Genomic DNA, 16,117 nt, shown 5'->3' with positions numbered 1-16,117 from the left:
CCCGGCGCTCAGGGCGGGCCTGAGCGGACTGCTTCCCAAGGAGGAAACTGGTGCAGGACCCCCAGCCAGGTGCCCTGATGTGTTTCCGGTGACCACCCAGAGCTGGGCCGGGCTGCTGTCTGAGTGCCTGGCAGGAAGGGGGTGCACTGGGAGGGATGGTTCTGGAGTCAGGTGGCTTGGGTTTCATCTCTGCCAGTTCCTGGGACACACACACACACTTTTCAAGAATGCGTATGTTTTTACAACATGAAAAGGCACAGGCACTCTGGGAGCCTCAGTTTCTTCAACTATAAAATGGGATTAGTAATCCTTTCACCCCTAGAGATTGTAGGTATGGCATAGGTGCCACACTGAAGAAGGGCCAGACTAAGTTGCTGCCTTCCTAGGGGTGGGGTGTCCCCCGTTCCTCGCAGACACTGGGCTCCACACCTGGACGCCCGACCCAGGGTGGCTGGCCCGGAGGAGCCCGAGCGGGTGGCCCTCTTCGCTGGCTGGCACTGATGCTGTCTGGATCAGCCGGTGACCCGAGGGAGGCTGCGGGCTGGGCTTCGACGGGGCGTTGGGATCTTCCACGCGCTCCGGGGTCTGGGCCGGCGGGTCCGGAGCTTTGGACGCCCCGCCCAGCCCGCCTGGAGCCTCCCCCAGTGGGCGGGGCCTCGCTCTGAAACCCAGTCGCCGACAAGCTTCAGTCCCAGAAGGTTGCTGCTGTCTGAGGAGGAAACTGCATCTTCAGACTCCTGCCCAGTCACGAGAGAACCTGGGGTTGCGCTGGGCGCCCGACGGACCTTCCCCAGGGACCCGCCTGCCCCACACCGCCTCGCCCCACCGGCCGCTCCCCATCAGGTGCCCCAGCGAAGCCTCACCTGCGGGCTCCTGACTCCCAGGGCTTCCAGAGGATGCTCGGGCCTCCAGCAGGGGCCTCGGGGCAGCAGTGAGTGCCCCCGCTGGTATCTTCTCCTTCTGGGCCAGGGGCTCCCCAGGGGACGAGCATGGTGGTTTTCCTTCGGAGCCCCCTGGCCCAGGTCGTCTGAGATGATGCCTGCCATGAGGCTGTTCACCTGCTTCCTGCAGCTTCTGGCTGGGCTGGCGCTGCCCGCCGTGCCCCCTCAGGTAAGAACGCCCCACCCCAAGCCTGTCTGCCCTGAGCTGCCCACCCCCAGCAAGCACTCTAAGCAGGGCCTCTTGCAATCACAGACCCCCTCCAGGGAGCAGCACCGCCAAGGATGTCCCAGCCCTTCCCAGGAGCCAGGTTGGACCGGCATCCCCTGGGAGGACATCTCAGGCTGGGCAGCCCCTCGCTCCAGCCCCTGGAGGCTGTCTTGGCAGGGATAGGGAAGCCACAGAGAAGGGAGAGAGGTTTCCTCTTTGTCCCCTGAAGCCCTGGTGGGTTTGCTAAAAGCATCTCTCCACTAATCCCAGGTGGGTCCCTGGCCTTGTGGTCAGGGTCGAGGCTTTGTGACCAGGCAGGCCCCCCCAGGACCTCTGACCTGGCCTAGTTGGGGGGAAGCTGGCTGAAGACGCCAGCAGTGGGGAAGCTGGGCCCTGCCCCCATCAGGGTATAGGGCTGAGCTGGAGGCTCCCGGGTGGGCTGGAGACAAGACAAGGGGGCTTGCTGTGCCCTCTCTCCTGGGTGGGTGGCTGGAGGTCCTGAATGTGGGGCCTGGGAAGTGAGCAGGGCCCTTTTCCCAGGAACTGGGTGAGTCTGGCCGGGAGCCAGCTTGGGCAGTGAAATCCTGACAAAGCCAATGAGCTCCCTTACCACTGTGCTGTTCCACTGCCCTGGGAGTCCCCAGCCCCAGCCCCAGAGTAGGGTGGGCTGGGAAGCCCCCCAGGGGCCAAGGAGCCCCGCCACCACCGCCTGGTGCAGGGCTGGACAGGGGTGTAACGTTACCGGCAGCACCAGCCCATGGCGCCACCCGCTCCAGCCCCTCAGCTCCCACCAGCTGATCATTTCCCCCTGGGCTCTGGCACCAGGCCAGTGCGGGCTGTACAGGGCCCAGAAGGGGCTGGACGGAAGGGAGACCCCCACAGGATTGAAAAATCTCTGGAACGCAGCAGGCAAAGGGCCTCTAATAAGCCTCTAGCCTCCTGCCCTTTTCCAAATGAGGAAACTGAGGCCACAAATGGGCGGGACTCACCAAGGGTCCAGTGGGTTTTTAGTTGCACCTGGAAAGAGGCATATCTGAGACAGGGCAGAGAAAGTGTGTGGAGCCGGTGGGAAGGGGCTCAGAGGGGCCACCTCTTGCAGAGCCCCAAGGTAGCCCGCCCCCCCGCCTCATCCCTGCACATTTCTGTTCACAGCAGTGGGCCTTGTCTGCTGGGAACTCGTCAGAGGTGGAAGGTAAGCTGGCTGGGCTGGGAGTGCACCTACTCACCGAACCGCTCTCCTCTTTCCTCCCAAGCCAAGGCAGAGAATGGGCAAGGACTGGCATGAAGGGTGGGTGCTGGCTGATAGTAAGTTGAGGAGAGTCTACCAGCTAGACATCCTGGCTGTTGAAGTTGGTAGGACCCGAGACATCCCCTTACTGTGACCCAGAGGGCTAGAGTAGGTCTATCTCAGACCAGGGCTGCGGTTGGACTGGCTGACTCATAGCCCTTCCCCAGTATGATGTGAGGTGGCAGATAGGGTCCTGGAGAGTTGGTCAGGAAATAAGTGCCAGGGGCCAGACTGGGGGTCTGGGAGCTGGACTCGGTGGGCAAGCAGTCAAGAGGGTCAGGGAGAGGCAAGGGGACCTTCCAAGCAGCCTAGCCCTGGTGGAGCTGCAGGCATCCGACCAGGCTTTCATTGATTACAAACAGACAGAACATGAGTCTCGCCCTCCCCGGCCCTTCCACTCCCTGCTCCGGGTTGCATCAAGAGGGAATCTTCAAAGGGCAGCAACGAGACATTTGCCAAAGAGACATACATGCAGAAGGCAGGAGGCCCGTACCAGGCCCCCTGCCTCACTCCACCCTCTCTGACTCTCTGAGACGTGCAGAGTGGCCACACACCACTGCCGAGGCTTCCCATGGCGCCGTGGGAGAGGGGGCGTGTAGGGACGTGCACACGCACACGCGTGATAGCCATCTGGGAGCTGGGCACACCCTTTGCAGGCCTGTCAGCCCGCCCAGCCACCCGCCCACCTGCCTGCCTGGCAGCCAACCTCTCCCGGGCCTGCCCATGTTCCTTCAGCCCCTTAGCCCCCCGAGGAAGTGGGGGAGGCAGCTGCCTTTAACTTCACTGACCCACCCTCACCCCAGTACACCCTTTGGGACTGGCACAACATTATGCTCTCAGGGATTTGGAGAGGGACCCACCCCCACCTCCACCCCATGCCCTTTTTGATGCTTTCAGCGTAGTTCAGGCAAGAGTTAATAGAGAAGTCTAAGCCTCAGTTTCCTTATCTGTAAAATGGGAGCATTAGACTCCATGATACCTAAGATTCCTTCTTTTCCTAAGATTGTAGGATTTGGTGACTCCTTGGAGGACTCCAGGGACTGGGGTGAGGAGGCATGGAAATGTAGATTTGTTAGGTTAGGTCACCTCACCTGTCATCCTGCTCCATCAGGGAGCCTGTATTGTGGCCAAGGGAAGTACAATGAGCTTTGGCCCCCAGTCATGAAAATCTGAAAATATCATCCCCTCCTGCTAACACAGCAGGGTCCATATTGAGGAGGAAGGCTTTCCAGCCACAGACATTGATTTTTACTATTATTGTAATTCTGTCATGACCACAAGGCTGTGAACTAGGAAGGCATTGTTATCTGTCTCCACCTTTTATAAATGAAGAACCTGAGGCCCAGAGAGGCCTGAAGTCTCTGACATTTCCCCCGCCCCGTGGCTGTGGCACAGCCGAGTACACAGCACCAGGCTCCTAACAGCTCAGGGTGTCCCTTGCAGCAGGCTGTGACCATGGGGAGGACACCTGCCAGGCTCGGGCCAGTGGCCAGCAGCTCTGTCCAGCCCTGTGGCCCCTCCCCATTGGCTTCCTCAGGAGCTTGCTCTCAGGATTAAACTTCTTGGGCTCCTCTCTCCTGGGTGGTAGGCAGCTGGGGCCAGATGGGAGGCTCAACCACAGGGCTGGAGAGAGAGCTGAGAGCCCACTCGTGGCCCCAGAGGCGGCCAGGTGCCTGACTGGGCCACAGCCTCCCACTCCCCTCACCCCACCCCCGCCTCTGGAGCAGGTCTGGGGCCAGAGGAAGTGCTCTCAGGAGCAGCTGAGCAGAGCTCTTCCTGCGGGGCTCAGCCCACATCTGGAGTGGTCACCGGCTAGCTCCCTCAGCCCGGCCCCTCGCCCAGCCCCTTCTCTTTCTCCCACACACCCAACAGGGCCTCCAGGGGTAGATTGCCCTCTTTCCTGGTGGCTGCCAGGTAAACCAGCCCCGGCCCACTTCCCTCTTGGCCCTCCCCTAACACAGGCCACCCGGGAAGTGGTGGGTCTCAGGACTTCAGAGCCCTGGAGCTTGCGTCCTGCTGACAGTCTGCATGGCTGGGTGTGGGTGTAAGAAAAGGAAATCCCTTCTTCTGTTGCCAAGGTTGAGCCAGCTCTACTTAACCTGGCTGTGGCCCCTGCAGCCCAGCTAGGTGGGTGTCTGTTTACATGATGGTAGAGGCTGGGGTGTCCCTTTTCTGCTGCTGTCCCCCTCCCTGAAGGCTGGTCCCGGGGCAGGGGCCCGGCCTTCTGTGGCTGTTTGGCGGCTGGCTATTCCTCCACTGTTATTTATGTTTTACAAGAAGGATATTAAACTCCCAGAGTCACATCAGTGCTCATGAAGATTTTAGACTAAACACACAGCTCGTGGAGTTGACGATAGGCGGGTGCTGTATTGCAAAGGCAGGCTTCCCCTGTCTTCAGGGCTACCTTTGGAGACAGAGGACTTGTTTCCCACTTGGGTCCAGGGGGAGTGTCTCAGTGGCCCGGAGAGGTGGAGTCCAGGGAGACCTCTGGGGCCCCTTCCCAGCCCTGGCCCAGCCCTAGTGTCCCTAAGCAGAGCAGGGCAGAATGGAGCAGCAGACAGCCAGATAAGCACGGTTTATTGCCTCTGGCTGCCTTGGCCAGCTCCACGTGGACGCACCGCCTCCTGGGTATTTTCCACCAGCTTGCAGCCTTTCCTCAGGGCCTCTGCTAGGGTTGAGGCTTATTTTTCCTCTGAGATTACCCTGGGACTCACGTCCTCATAGGCTCGATGCAATGGACTCTGGCCCCTTCTGCCATCTAGGAAGGGCCATGAAGAAGTGAGGGGCTGCTAGAAGAGGCCATTGCTCTATGGCAGAGGTTGCAGGGTCCCTAGGCGACCCAGTTCCCCTGTCCTTCCCCATCAGCTGGGGGTGACTGTCAGGCATGGGCAGGATGACCCAGGGCAGGACAGGTTTCTCTACCTATGATTTCAAGGCTGGGCTGGGTTGCAGTCCACCCACCAGAGCTGGAGAGGCCTTAGCAACCATCTGTTCCCAACCTTCTTCTCTTTCCCCAGGCGAGGAAACAGCTATGCCCAGGAAGGTTTAGTGACCTCCCCAAGGTCACACAGCCAGTGTAGGGTCTGGGCTAGAAGCCAGGTCTACTGGCTCTGGCCACTCACTTCCTTTGTTCCTGTTTGGGACCTGGCCCCAGGCCTTCCCCTGAAGGAGCAGGGGTGTTTGAAGGATTCCAGATCAGCGCACAAAAGTTCCCGTTCACGACCAGCAGGGCATTGTGGGGGCTGGGGATGTCCCTGCTAATCCTCAGTGAACTGTCCTCTGATCAATCAGTAATTACTTAGCCTTTGTTTACTGGGCTCCTGTCCTCGCAGAGGCTCGATTTGGTTGTAAAGGAGATAAGAGCTACCAATGGCCGAGATAAGGCAAGCCCTAGGGACCATGTTGTATTCAAGGGAGGAACATCTGTTCATGCTGGAATGGAGAAGGCTTCAGAGAAGAGGTGGGAGAAATGAGGGGTAGGATTTAGATAGAAATGGACCACAAAGAGTGCAAGTCCACAGGTGGGAATTCCCATTGTACTACCCCAGCTCAGGGAGAGGCCTGGTCGGATGAAAATGGGGAGTCAGGTTGGGGCACACTGCTTGAATGAGGTCTCCATTGCCAGGCAGAGGAGTTGGCACTCAGTGGAGTAGGAAATAGGGGAGCCAGGGTGGGTTTTTGAGAAGAAGACTAAAGGGAAGGCCAGCCCTCCCTGGGGACCCCCAGAACCGACTGGTTTCTGCAAGTTCCCCAAGATGGAGGAGGCACCAGGTCAGGCCTGAGAAAGATCCAGAGAGGCTTGGGAGCTGCCAGGGGCACAGTCCTCGGAGCCCCAAGAGCATTGAGGCAGAGACTGTGGTGCCTGAGATGAGACTAGAGCAGAGAGCTTGGGATGCTGAGACATTCTGTTCTACTGGGATTTCCATCCAGCAGATAAGCTAAGGGCCCACCAGTCAACCTCAGAGGGATCACATCATGAGCCCAGAGCAGGGGGAGCTCAGAGAGGGCTGGGGGCTTCCTGGAGGAGGGGGACTGGGAGCCAGGTCTGTGGCTTGGGGACAGGGTCCACCCTGGCCTGACCCGGCCTTCTGTGCCTCCACGCAGTGGTGCCCTTCCAAGAGGTGTGGGGCCGCAGCTACTGCCGGGCCCTGGAGAGGCTGGTGGACATTGTGTCCGAGTACCCCAGTGAGGTGGAGCACATGTTCAGCCCGTCCTGCGTCTCCCTGCTGCGCTGCACAGGCTGCTGTGGTGATGAGAACCTACACTGTGTGCCCGTGGAGACGGTCAACGTCACCATGCAGGTAGGGAGGGGCTCCTCACGCTTCCGTGTGTCCCATTGCCCATACCCCTGCTCAGAGGGCCACAGATCCTGGCCGCTTGGGGGGACCCAGAGGGAAAGAGGCCAGGCCCAGCCAGGTCACAGGACTGGAACCTGCCTCCCAGGCCAGTGCTCTCACCTCCCCAGCACTGTGCCCTCCTCCTGAGCCCTATCACAGCTCTGAGCCACTCACCAACACCCTGGTTAAGTCCTATCCAAGCTTAGCCCTATCCCAAGACCCAGCAGGTTTGAAAATGCTCTGGTGGAAGTTGGAAAAGAAATCTGCCCATATTAAAGAAGGCCTTGTTTATACCGAGGTGTCCTTGGGTGGTACAAACAGTTAACCATTTGGCTACTAACCAAAAGGTTGGTGGTTTGAATCCACCCAGAGTTGTCTCAGAAGAAAGACCTGGTGATCTGCTTCCAAAAAATCAGCCATTGAAAACCCTATAGAATGTAGTTCTACTCTGAAACACGTAGGGTCCTCATGAGTCAGAATCAACTCGATGGCAGTTGGTTTGGTTTTTCTTTTTGTGGGTTATACTGGGAGCTGTTGGTGCCCTCTCAAGCAAGCTCATTTCTGGAGCTTTACACACACACACACAGGTTTATTGTGTATTTATTGAGAAATGCCATGCACTGTGCCAGGTGTTTTACAAATGTCACCTCATTCAGTCCTTCGAGGCAGGTGCTATCCTCATTTTACATTGAGGATGTTGAGGTTTAGAGATTTTGTTTCACTTGTTCGGAACCATCCAGCAGGAGAGAGGGGGAGAGTGGGCTGCTGGAAACCTATGGGCCACCCCCCAAACCAGGCATCTACTTTCTCTCCCCACAGCTCCTGAAGATCCGCTCTGGGGACCCACCCTCCTATGTGGAGCTAATGTTCTCTCAGCACGTGCGCTGTGAGTGCAGGTAGGTCCTCGCCGTGGGGAGGAGGGGCAGGCCCCTATACACCTGGAAGCCTCAGGGAAGGTAGGTCCAAGGGGTCCTGGGCAGAGGCCTGGCTGCCCATCCCTGCTGTAGGCCACACTTCCTTCCCAGCTGAGGGAAATCGGGGACCCACTCTGAGGCATTCGGTGGTAGCTGCCTTTCATTTTGTCCTCAACCCCAGCTGGTTTTGCCTGGGGAGGTGTTCCTGCAGCTGGAATACAGCTGCCAAGACACCACAGGGGAAGAAGTGTCTGGGTCCCTTTACAGGGGCTGGGGGCACATTCCCCCCACACACACCTGAGATGAGAGGCAGCTGCCGCAGGCCCCTGGAATAAGCACCAGGAAGCAAAGACATTGCAAGTCTGAACTGCATTCTGGACCCAGCTGTGTTGCCACGGGAGGAGGCAGACTGGGCTGAGGAGCAGAAAGAAGGACTAGGCCTGATGGGAGGAAAGGGGTGGAAGACAGGAGGCAATGTGTGGTTTCTTTGAAGTCAGGGACCCTACCCCCACCCCCACCCCACCCCGCAGAGCCTCTGACCAGCACCAGCCTTGCCACCTGTGCCCAGGGACACTTTGAACCTTAGCTACCAGGAACAGCAGACCTGGCACTTCCAGCCAGCTTCAGGGAAGAGAGAAATGGGCAGAGATGCTGTTCCTGCTGCCACTGGGCTGTGGATAGAGGCACCAGACTAGAGAGCCTGAGCCTTATCCTGGGCAGGAAGATGGGGGAGGACTAACATTTGTGCCTAGCCCCACACTTTACTGTGTTTTCTCATTTATTCAACAAATATTTATTGAGCACCTACTTGGGATACAGTGGTGAGCAAGACAGGCAAGGTCCCTGCTCTCATAACAACCCTAGGAGGTAGGTACTATTGGCCTCCCCATTTTATAGATGAGGAAATTGAGGCTTGGTAGAGTTATGTGATTTTCCACAGCTAGTAAGTGTGGCAGGAGGGATTTGAACCCTGGCCCATCTGACCCCTAAGCCTGCCCTTTTTCACGCTACTTCTCATGGCCATTACCACATTCTCCAAGAGCCCCAATACTGTCTTGAGCTTGGCCCTGCCGGAATGTCCAGGGCTCTGGCCGTCCCTTTTGGCCCTCAGCCCAGCTGTAGGCCCTCTTCACTGTGCCAGTGTTGGGGAGCCTGCCTTAATCCCTTTCCTTCCACCCCTCCCAATCAGGGCTTAGCTATATAACAGTTGTTCAGTAATGAGCCCTCCCGACCAATGCTGGATGGTGATCTTTAACCTGCTACATCACCTTTGCCCTCATAGCCACTCTGTTGGGGCAGGCAGAGGAAGAGACTGAGGCTGCAAGAGTGTCCTTAACTTGACCAAGATGGCAGAGACACAACCAGGACACCCCCAAGAGTTCCTGGTACCCTGCCCTGGCTCCCCAGGGAGGCAGCCAGCCCCAGGCAGCATTCCCTAGCCCTGAAAACAACTCTTACCATGCCGCCATGTGCCTCCATCCACTCTTCCCGGGGAAGACTGAGGCCTGTCCTCTTGCAATGGGCCAGGCAACAAGGGACATCTTTCTTCTCTCTTCTGGGCCAACAGCCACAGCTCTGGGAGGCAGATCCGGAACATGCCTGGTGACTAGGGGGCTGTGCTCACCTTCCCTCACCTCCTCACGCATGCTCAGCACACATTCCCCAGCGCGGTGGTGGTAGTGGTGGGGTTATGCACTGACAGGCAGTCTTACCTGGCAGCAAGGCAACCATTCCCCAGTTCATGGCCCGGCCTGTCATTTACCATCCTTGAGGAAACACCCAGAATGCACCTGGAAGGCAGGGCAGGAGCAAGGGAAGGAAGTGAACAGAGACTGGCCTAGTGGGACAGCAGAGAACAGACTCAGATTTGATGTCAAGAAGCTGAGGGGTGTATAAGGAGGTGGAAAGGGCCCCAAACGGGAATTAAGTTCCTCTCTTGGTGGGGTCCCCAGAAACTAGAGTGGGAGCTGAAACCTAGAGGCCTCTGACCTTATCTCCCTCTCTAGCTCCATGCCGCCCCCTAGTGGCCCCAATGCTAACTTTAGGGCCAGGACTCCGGATGTCTGAGGGGAGGTGTAGGGGCAACAGGGAGTCACCACTTACCGCTTTCCTGCTTCTCCGCTGCTCCTCTCTCTGTTTTCCCAGGCCTCTGCGGGAGAAGATGAAGCCAGAAAGGTAAGTGGCCTGGCTAGGGCTGGGGTTCTTCCTGCCAGCCCCTGTCCTAGCATGGGGGCCCCCAGTCACATTGTCCTGACGCTTTTGGCTTATTGCAGGAGAAGATCCAGGGGCAGGGGGAAGAGGAAGAGAGAGAAGCAGAGACCCACAGACTGCCACCTGTGAGTGTGCTGGGAGCCCAGGGATGGCAAGGAGGCTGGGCCAGAGGGGAGACCCTGCCCTGCTGGCAGGGGTCAGCTATCTGGGAGGGGAAAAGGCAAGGCTCAGGACTGTCTTGGGGTCAGAACATGGAGTTACACCTCCTTGAGATTCTAGGGCTCAGGAAGCATCAGGGGACCTTGGTTCTTGTCCTGCTTCTCCTTGTGTGCGGCCTTGAGCAAGTCTTTTCACTTTTCTGAGCCTGGTTTTTCTCTCTGTGTGGAATGAGGGGCAGGGGGTCTGCCAAAATTCAATTATTCTTCAAACACTTACTGAACATCTACTGGGTGACAGGTACATCAGTGAACAACACAAACAGGATTTCTGCCCTTATGGTGCTTACGTTCTATTGAGAAAATTCTAGCAACTAGAAAGTTATATAAGGTTACTTGCTAGTGGCCCCTGGGGAAGGTGAAAACCCCCACTGGATCCCAGGGGGTCCTTAGGATCCCTTTGCTGCTTCCTCTTCCCCTTTTCATGTTACCTGCCCATCTTGGCTTCTCACCTGGGGGCAGCAGGCTGGAGTCGCAGGCCTGAGTGTGGCTGTGAGAGAAGTATTAGAGAAGGAAAAACCCAAACCCAAATCTATAAAGGTAAATAGTAAAAAAAAGAAGAAGACGAAGAAGAAATATTTCATTTGTACAGTAAGTCGGTCACACTACAAATTAACTGTCAGGGGCGAAGGACTCTCCCAGCTTTAAGGCTCCAGGAAATCAGTTCAAGCTATGAGACGGGAGCTACCCAAGTCCTGCCCCTACCACTCCACAGGCTGAGGCACACCACCACACATACCTCTCTGAAGGTGGGGACTCTCTCCCCTGGGCCTAATCAGTGATTTGAGGAAGGTGCTGGCACTGAAGTCAGCACAGGCCCACCCTGGATGCAAAGTGTCCGATGGCCCTGTTTCCCGGGGCAGCGGTCTTCAAACATTTTATTCAGGAACCTCTTAAAAGAATTTCAAAAAACCATATGCTCTCCTGCTCATTTTTAAGTTGGTCTTGAACCTTTTCATCATAATTATAAACAATTTCAAAGGATATAATTTCTGGTCTACTATAAACATGAATATTTTAGTATAAAGCTATTACATAACTCTTCAGATGTGTCCGATGGCATCTATATGCTATTCTAATTTAATACTCAGCATCATCCAGTCTTTTTAAAATGAGCAACAGCAACCCCAAAAATACATGAACACCTCTTTAATAGTTGCAATTGCATATTTACATTGCTTCTTTTTTCCTTGAACTTGTTATTTCCATTTCACTTCCCCCACAGAATTTCAGCCTAATTTAGTATATTTTTAATGCTAAATATCTTTTATCACCTTGTCATATTCCTCTACCACAAAAATGGTATATACATTTGAATTATTTTAGATTTCCTGTGAGCATAAAACTCTTGAGTTGAAATTTCTTTGGAATGAATTGTCAAAATAATTCTAGTAGTATCAACTGGCCCAAACAGCACACATGTTAAACATAAAAGAGAAATTTACTGGGAAAGCATCTCGATGAGATGGATTTGGAGAGTTCTTTTCCGTTAGTCAACTTGCCCATTAATGAGCGTGACTACCCGCCAGACGGAGACAGAATTCAACATTAATTCCACTCCTGTTTATCATTTTTTATAGATGAAAAGGTTGAGAAACCTTGGTTCACATGAGTGAGTACATGGGACTGGGGGGAATTTTGTTTTATCAACATCACTCAGTTACCCGGTTTCCTTCCAATTTACTTGCCAAAGAACTCGTAGTGATCTGCCAGCAAAAATTACTTTTAATGATCTATTAGCTGACAATTCGGTTACGCTGTTCTTCAGTTTTGTTGAAAGCAAAGACTTGGAAACCACCTGACTTGCAAAAGTCTTAGTTACCCATTCATTGGCCATATTTCCTTTCTCGACATCTACACCAACCACTAGCTCAAATCGTCCTTTCGTTTAGTGTTTCTGAATATTTTTACCTTGGGGCAAAGCGCTGAAACAGGATTTGAAAAGGGCAAGATGCTGTCCTTTCTTTCTAAAAGGAGAAGGGCAGTTGTGAAAGAGGTCATGCGCTTTCTCACGCAGACAATTTTAAGACAGAGTAGGTACAGAGGCTACAGATGGATTTCTTTAAAACTATCAGTACCCATGTACCCATTGGACAATCTTCATGTATGTCCATGGGTACATGTATCCCCGTTTGAAGACTGCTGTCCTCGGGTAACCAGAGGCATCATAGCTCGAAGTCAGATTGGGTTCAAATCCTCACTCTGCCACTGACTAGCTGTGTGACCTTGGGCAAGTTCTTAACCTCTCTGAGCCTCAGCTTCTACATCTGTAAGAGGAGGATAATAATAGTGTCTTCCTCATGGGTGTTGTTAAAGGTAAATGAGACCGTGCTCAGCACAGGACTGGGCATCTGGGTAAGTGCTTGGCGAAAGGTAGCTCCTAGCTTCTTGTTGCCTCGGTGCAAGCAGGGACCCAGGAGTGCTGCATTCCCCCCACGCTCACTGTCCAAGCTTTCCCTCTGGGTCTATTCCCCCTCCCATGGGGGGGGGACCTTAGCCTCTACCACATGCTAATACCCCCCCCCGTCTGTGTTTGGTCTCTGGCAGGTGTGGCGATGCTGTCCCCCGGAGGTAACCAGCCCCTCGGCAGAGAGAGGAGGAGAGAGACCCCACTCCCGGCTCGTGTATTTATTACCGTCACACTCAGTTACCTTCCTGCTGGCACCTGCCCCCTATTTATTAGCCAATTGTATCCCTGCTGAATGACTCGCTCCCTCCAAGATGAGGGACAGGGACGAACAGGACCTTCAGGAATTCAGTGCCTTACACAGAACGTGAGAGAAACGAACAAAGAAGGCGGCCATGGACCTGTGGATACTTCAGCTTGAGAAGAAGCAAGACGTGGTCTCGTGAGGGGCAAGCCAGGCCCCAGAGGCCCTGGGGGTCTCCAGGGGGCTGGAGGGGGGACCCACTGCCTGTTCGTGGGCCTTGGGCTCTGCACGGACAAGCAGCCCTTGCTTTGCGGGCTCCTGGCCAAGTGAGGGTGGAGGAGCCTGCTCTGAGCCTCCATGGCCCTGGCTGGGTGGGAAGGTGGGAAGGCTGGAGGTGGCCTGGCCACTTCCTCCTCTTCCTGGCAGCACCTCTTCACCCTGGAGATCATACATTCAAAGCTCTGAGAGAATGGTGGTTGCCTGGGGGCCCTTGCTGCTCCTTATCCCCTTACGGTCTCTCCTCACATTTGTCACTGCTTGTGCTGGGACATTGTTCTTTCTGGCCAAGGCACCACCGAGCTGCCCCTCACAGGGACACAGGCAAACAGTGGGCCCTAGGCTGGACGAGGAGCGGCCCAGCCAATGGGGATGGGGTCACTGAGAGGAGGGGCCCATGTGTCCTAGGCCAATGGCGTGTGGCAAGGGGAGCAGGTTCCCTGAGGACCCTGGCATCCCACACCAGCTGCCCCTGCGGGGCCGTCTGACTGCCAAGCCAGATTCTCTTGAATAAAGTATTCTAGTCCGGAAACAGCTTACCCAGGGGGGTGTGTCTGCTGAAGCAGCGGGCAGTAGCAGAAAATGGAAGCAGGACAAAGATATCATGGAGAAAATGGAAAAGCACAAGTTGTCTGACTCTCAGTTTCCTCGTCTTAAAAATTCGGCCAGAAATAGCACCCACCTCATCAGGTTGTGGGAGAGCACATCACAGTGTATGGCAACACGTTAGCTTTCTCCTCCCTCCCTTTGACAACTGAGGAAACTGAGGCCCAGAAAGGTGCAATGACTTTCCTGAGACCTGAGAGAGTCAGAAGAACCCTGAACTGTAAGGCAGAGGCCTGGACTTTGTCCCTAACTCAACAAGTGACATTGGGTTTCCCTCTGCCTCAGTTTTTCATCTCTAACACGCGGGCTTAGCTAGACACCCCTTCGATTTTGGCATGCTGAAGTGCAAGTGGGGCCCAGGCTCAAGTCTCAGTGGCCCTGGCATGGCCTCAGGGTAGCTCAGGCCTGCTCCTGGGGCACTCTCGGGTGTCTTCTTCCCAGCTGCTTTAGGCAAAACCCTGGGGTCCACTCCTCTCCTAATGAGGAGCTCCCAAGAGGTAGTCTTGCCCTCAAAGTTGGGGAAAGGCCTGGCCCCAGTCACCTGGGACACCATCAAATTCAAGTGCACAGTCCCTTTCCCCTTCCCCCAGGGCTGCCACACACCCAGCCCAGAGCCCAGCCCTCAAGACCCTGAGTGAGTGGGGCTCCCAGGCATCTCAGGGGGGATGTCCTATACTGGGCCCAAAGGGACTGAATTGCAATATCCTCAGCTTGTTCAGATTGCCAGAGGCAGGGAGTTGCAGATGCTGCTCAATTCGTTCTTCGCTTTTACCTCCCATCTTCCTCTGCCTTTCTCAATGCATTGGCATGGAACAGCAACAAAAAATACTCCTATTATTTTGTTTTTAGTCTAAACAATTTACTATCAGACTTTCCTGCAAGGTGCGTGCATGTGCCTTTTTATGTTGTGTGTGTTGGTGGGGAGGGAGTTCCCCACCCTCTCTTCTGCCCTGCTTCCTTATTTGAGCAGCTCAGACAAACCCACAGGCACCCAGGGGACAGGGGCCAGCTTCGGGCTTTGGAGAGAAGCCACAAATGGTCTGGTGGGGTGGGGTGGCCCTGCTGAGGCAGCTGCCTTTGGTGACCCGTTCACCGAGGCCTGGGGTCTCCTGGAGGACACTCTGATCAGAATGTACTTCTGGCTGGTGATCACAGAGTGGGTGTGGTCAGCCCCAGGGGACACTCACTTTGCAGAAGAAATGCACTTTCACTCTTGCTTCGCCACTCTTTGGCCACAGCTGTTGTGAGAGCTGTGAACAGCACACTGAGAGCTGAGAAGAGCACTCTTGTCCCTTGGCCAGGCCTCTGGCTCAGCCCCAGGAACCCCAGTCCAGCCCATATAGTATCTCCAAGATTCTCAGCTCCACAGGGTCATCCAGATGGAGGTCAGCCTCCCCCACTCCTCCCGCCCAAGCTAGTGACCCATGAACAGAGCTAGACAGAGATCAGGGGAGCTCCTGGAGGCCAGAAGCAAAAATCCACACCCATGGCCAGGAGCCTCCCAGCAGGAACAAGTAGGAAAGGAACTGACAGGCGCATTTGACCATGTCCACAGCCCATTCAGATAATTTAGGCTTCAAAGGACCCTTTTCATTTGTTCATCATTTATTTGTGGAGCACCACCTATGTTCTAGATACTGTTCTGGATACTAAGGTTCCATTGGAGAATCAAACACAAGGACCCTGCTCTTATGGAGCCTGCATTTCAAGTGGAGGGGACAAACCACAATCGTGTATTACTGGGCGGGTCTTTTATGTTGTTTGAATTGGTGGCTGGACCCAGAGCTAAGGAGAAAGGGGTCTTGAGTAGCCAAATTCTTTAAAAAAAAAAAAAGAAAAAACACATTCGCCTGTAGGATTTATTAAGAGGTGGCTGAAGCAATGCTGCTACCCCTAAACATCACACCAGCACTGCCTTCCTCAGTCCCCACAAGCAGAAGACCAAGGGGGGGCTGGAGGGAGAGACAAGTGGATGGGCTCACAGGAGTCCTGGGTGGTTGACCCCTTTCCTCCTCCTCTCTGGCACTGCATTCGCTCTTCAGTTTAGCCCACATGCTGTCTGAATGGGGAGTTGGAAGTGGAGAATTGAAGAGTGGCAGAAAGACAGAGAAGGTACATCTGAAGATATCCAGCAGGAGTTCCCCATGGGTCAGGTGGGCATGGTGGAAGGTGAATCTCCATGAGCTGTCTCGCTCAAGCTCTACCAAGGGGACAGCCTGCAGATGAGGAGATCCCACAGGCTACAGGTGGTGTGGTGAAGGCTGAGGCAAGAGCTAAGTGGGGGGTATAGAGCTGGAGAGGATCTCCTACATCAAGGAACTGTGCTGTGGTGGTCCTGCAGCATGCTTACAGGAGAGTTGGCATCTGAGTGCCTATCATGCCAGCACATTCATCACCAGAGAAGAAGTGGCCACAACTGAGAGGGACTTTCCCCCATCTTTCTTCCTGACCCTGTGTAAAAGAAAAGAAA

The 16,117-nt window shown here is 55.1% G+C and overlaps 1 protein-coding gene across 3 annotated transcripts; it reads left to right on the top strand.

Annotated features, from left to right (window-relative positions):
• Positions 1–1,030: 1,030 nt before the first annotated feature.
• On the top strand, positions 1,031–12,765 carry PGF (placental growth factor). 3 transcript variants are annotated; one of them, XM_004371047.2, is made up of 7 exons: positions 1,031–1,110; positions 2,302–2,341; positions 6,542–6,738; positions 7,594–7,670; positions 9,834–9,863; positions 9,962–10,024; positions 12,662–12,765. In XM_004371047.2, the coding sequence occupies exons 1-7, from the start codon at positions 1,033–1,035 to the stop codon at positions 12,687–12,689; spliced, it is 513 nt and encodes a 170-aa protein (XP_004371104.1). In that variant the 5' UTR covers positions 1,031–1,032; the 3' UTR covers positions 12,690–12,765. The 3 variants fall into 3 exon arrangements, with proteins under 3 accessions (XP_004371104.1, XP_012415543.1, XP_004371105.2); XM_012560089.1 differs by having other exon boundaries at positions 1,036–1,110; positions 2,305–2,341; positions 12,662–12,689; XM_004371048.2 differs by lacking the exon at positions 9,962–10,024 and having other exon boundaries at positions 1,036–1,110; positions 12,662–12,689.
• Positions 12,766–16,117: the final 3,352 nt, after the last annotated feature.

The sequence above is a fragment of the Trichechus manatus genome, unplaced genomic scaffold (assembly GCF_000243295.1).
Source record: "Trichechus manatus latirostris isolate Lorelei unplaced genomic scaffold, TriManLat1.0 scaffold00010, whole genome shotgun sequence".
In the NCBI taxonomy this organism is placed as follows: Eukaryota; Metazoa; Chordata; class Mammalia; order Sirenia; family Trichechidae; genus Trichechus; species Trichechus manatus.
This window is presented reverse-complemented; position numbering and strand designations above follow the sequence as displayed.

Bases quoted from the DNA above. Each gene is read 5' to 3' on its own strand.
- PGF (XM_004371047.2), top strand. From the start codon at position 1,033: ATGATGCCTGCCATGAGGCTGTTCACCTGCTTCCTGCAGCTTCTGGCT. The intron at 2,342-6,541 runs GTAAGCTGGCTG...GCCTCCACGCAG, and splicing joins GAACTCGTCAGAGGTGGAAG to TGGTGCCCTTCCAAGAGGTG. The intron at 7,671-9,833 runs GTAGGTCCTCGC...CTGTTTTCCCAG, and splicing joins CACGTGCGCTGTGAGTGCAG to GCCTCTGCGGGAGAAGATGA.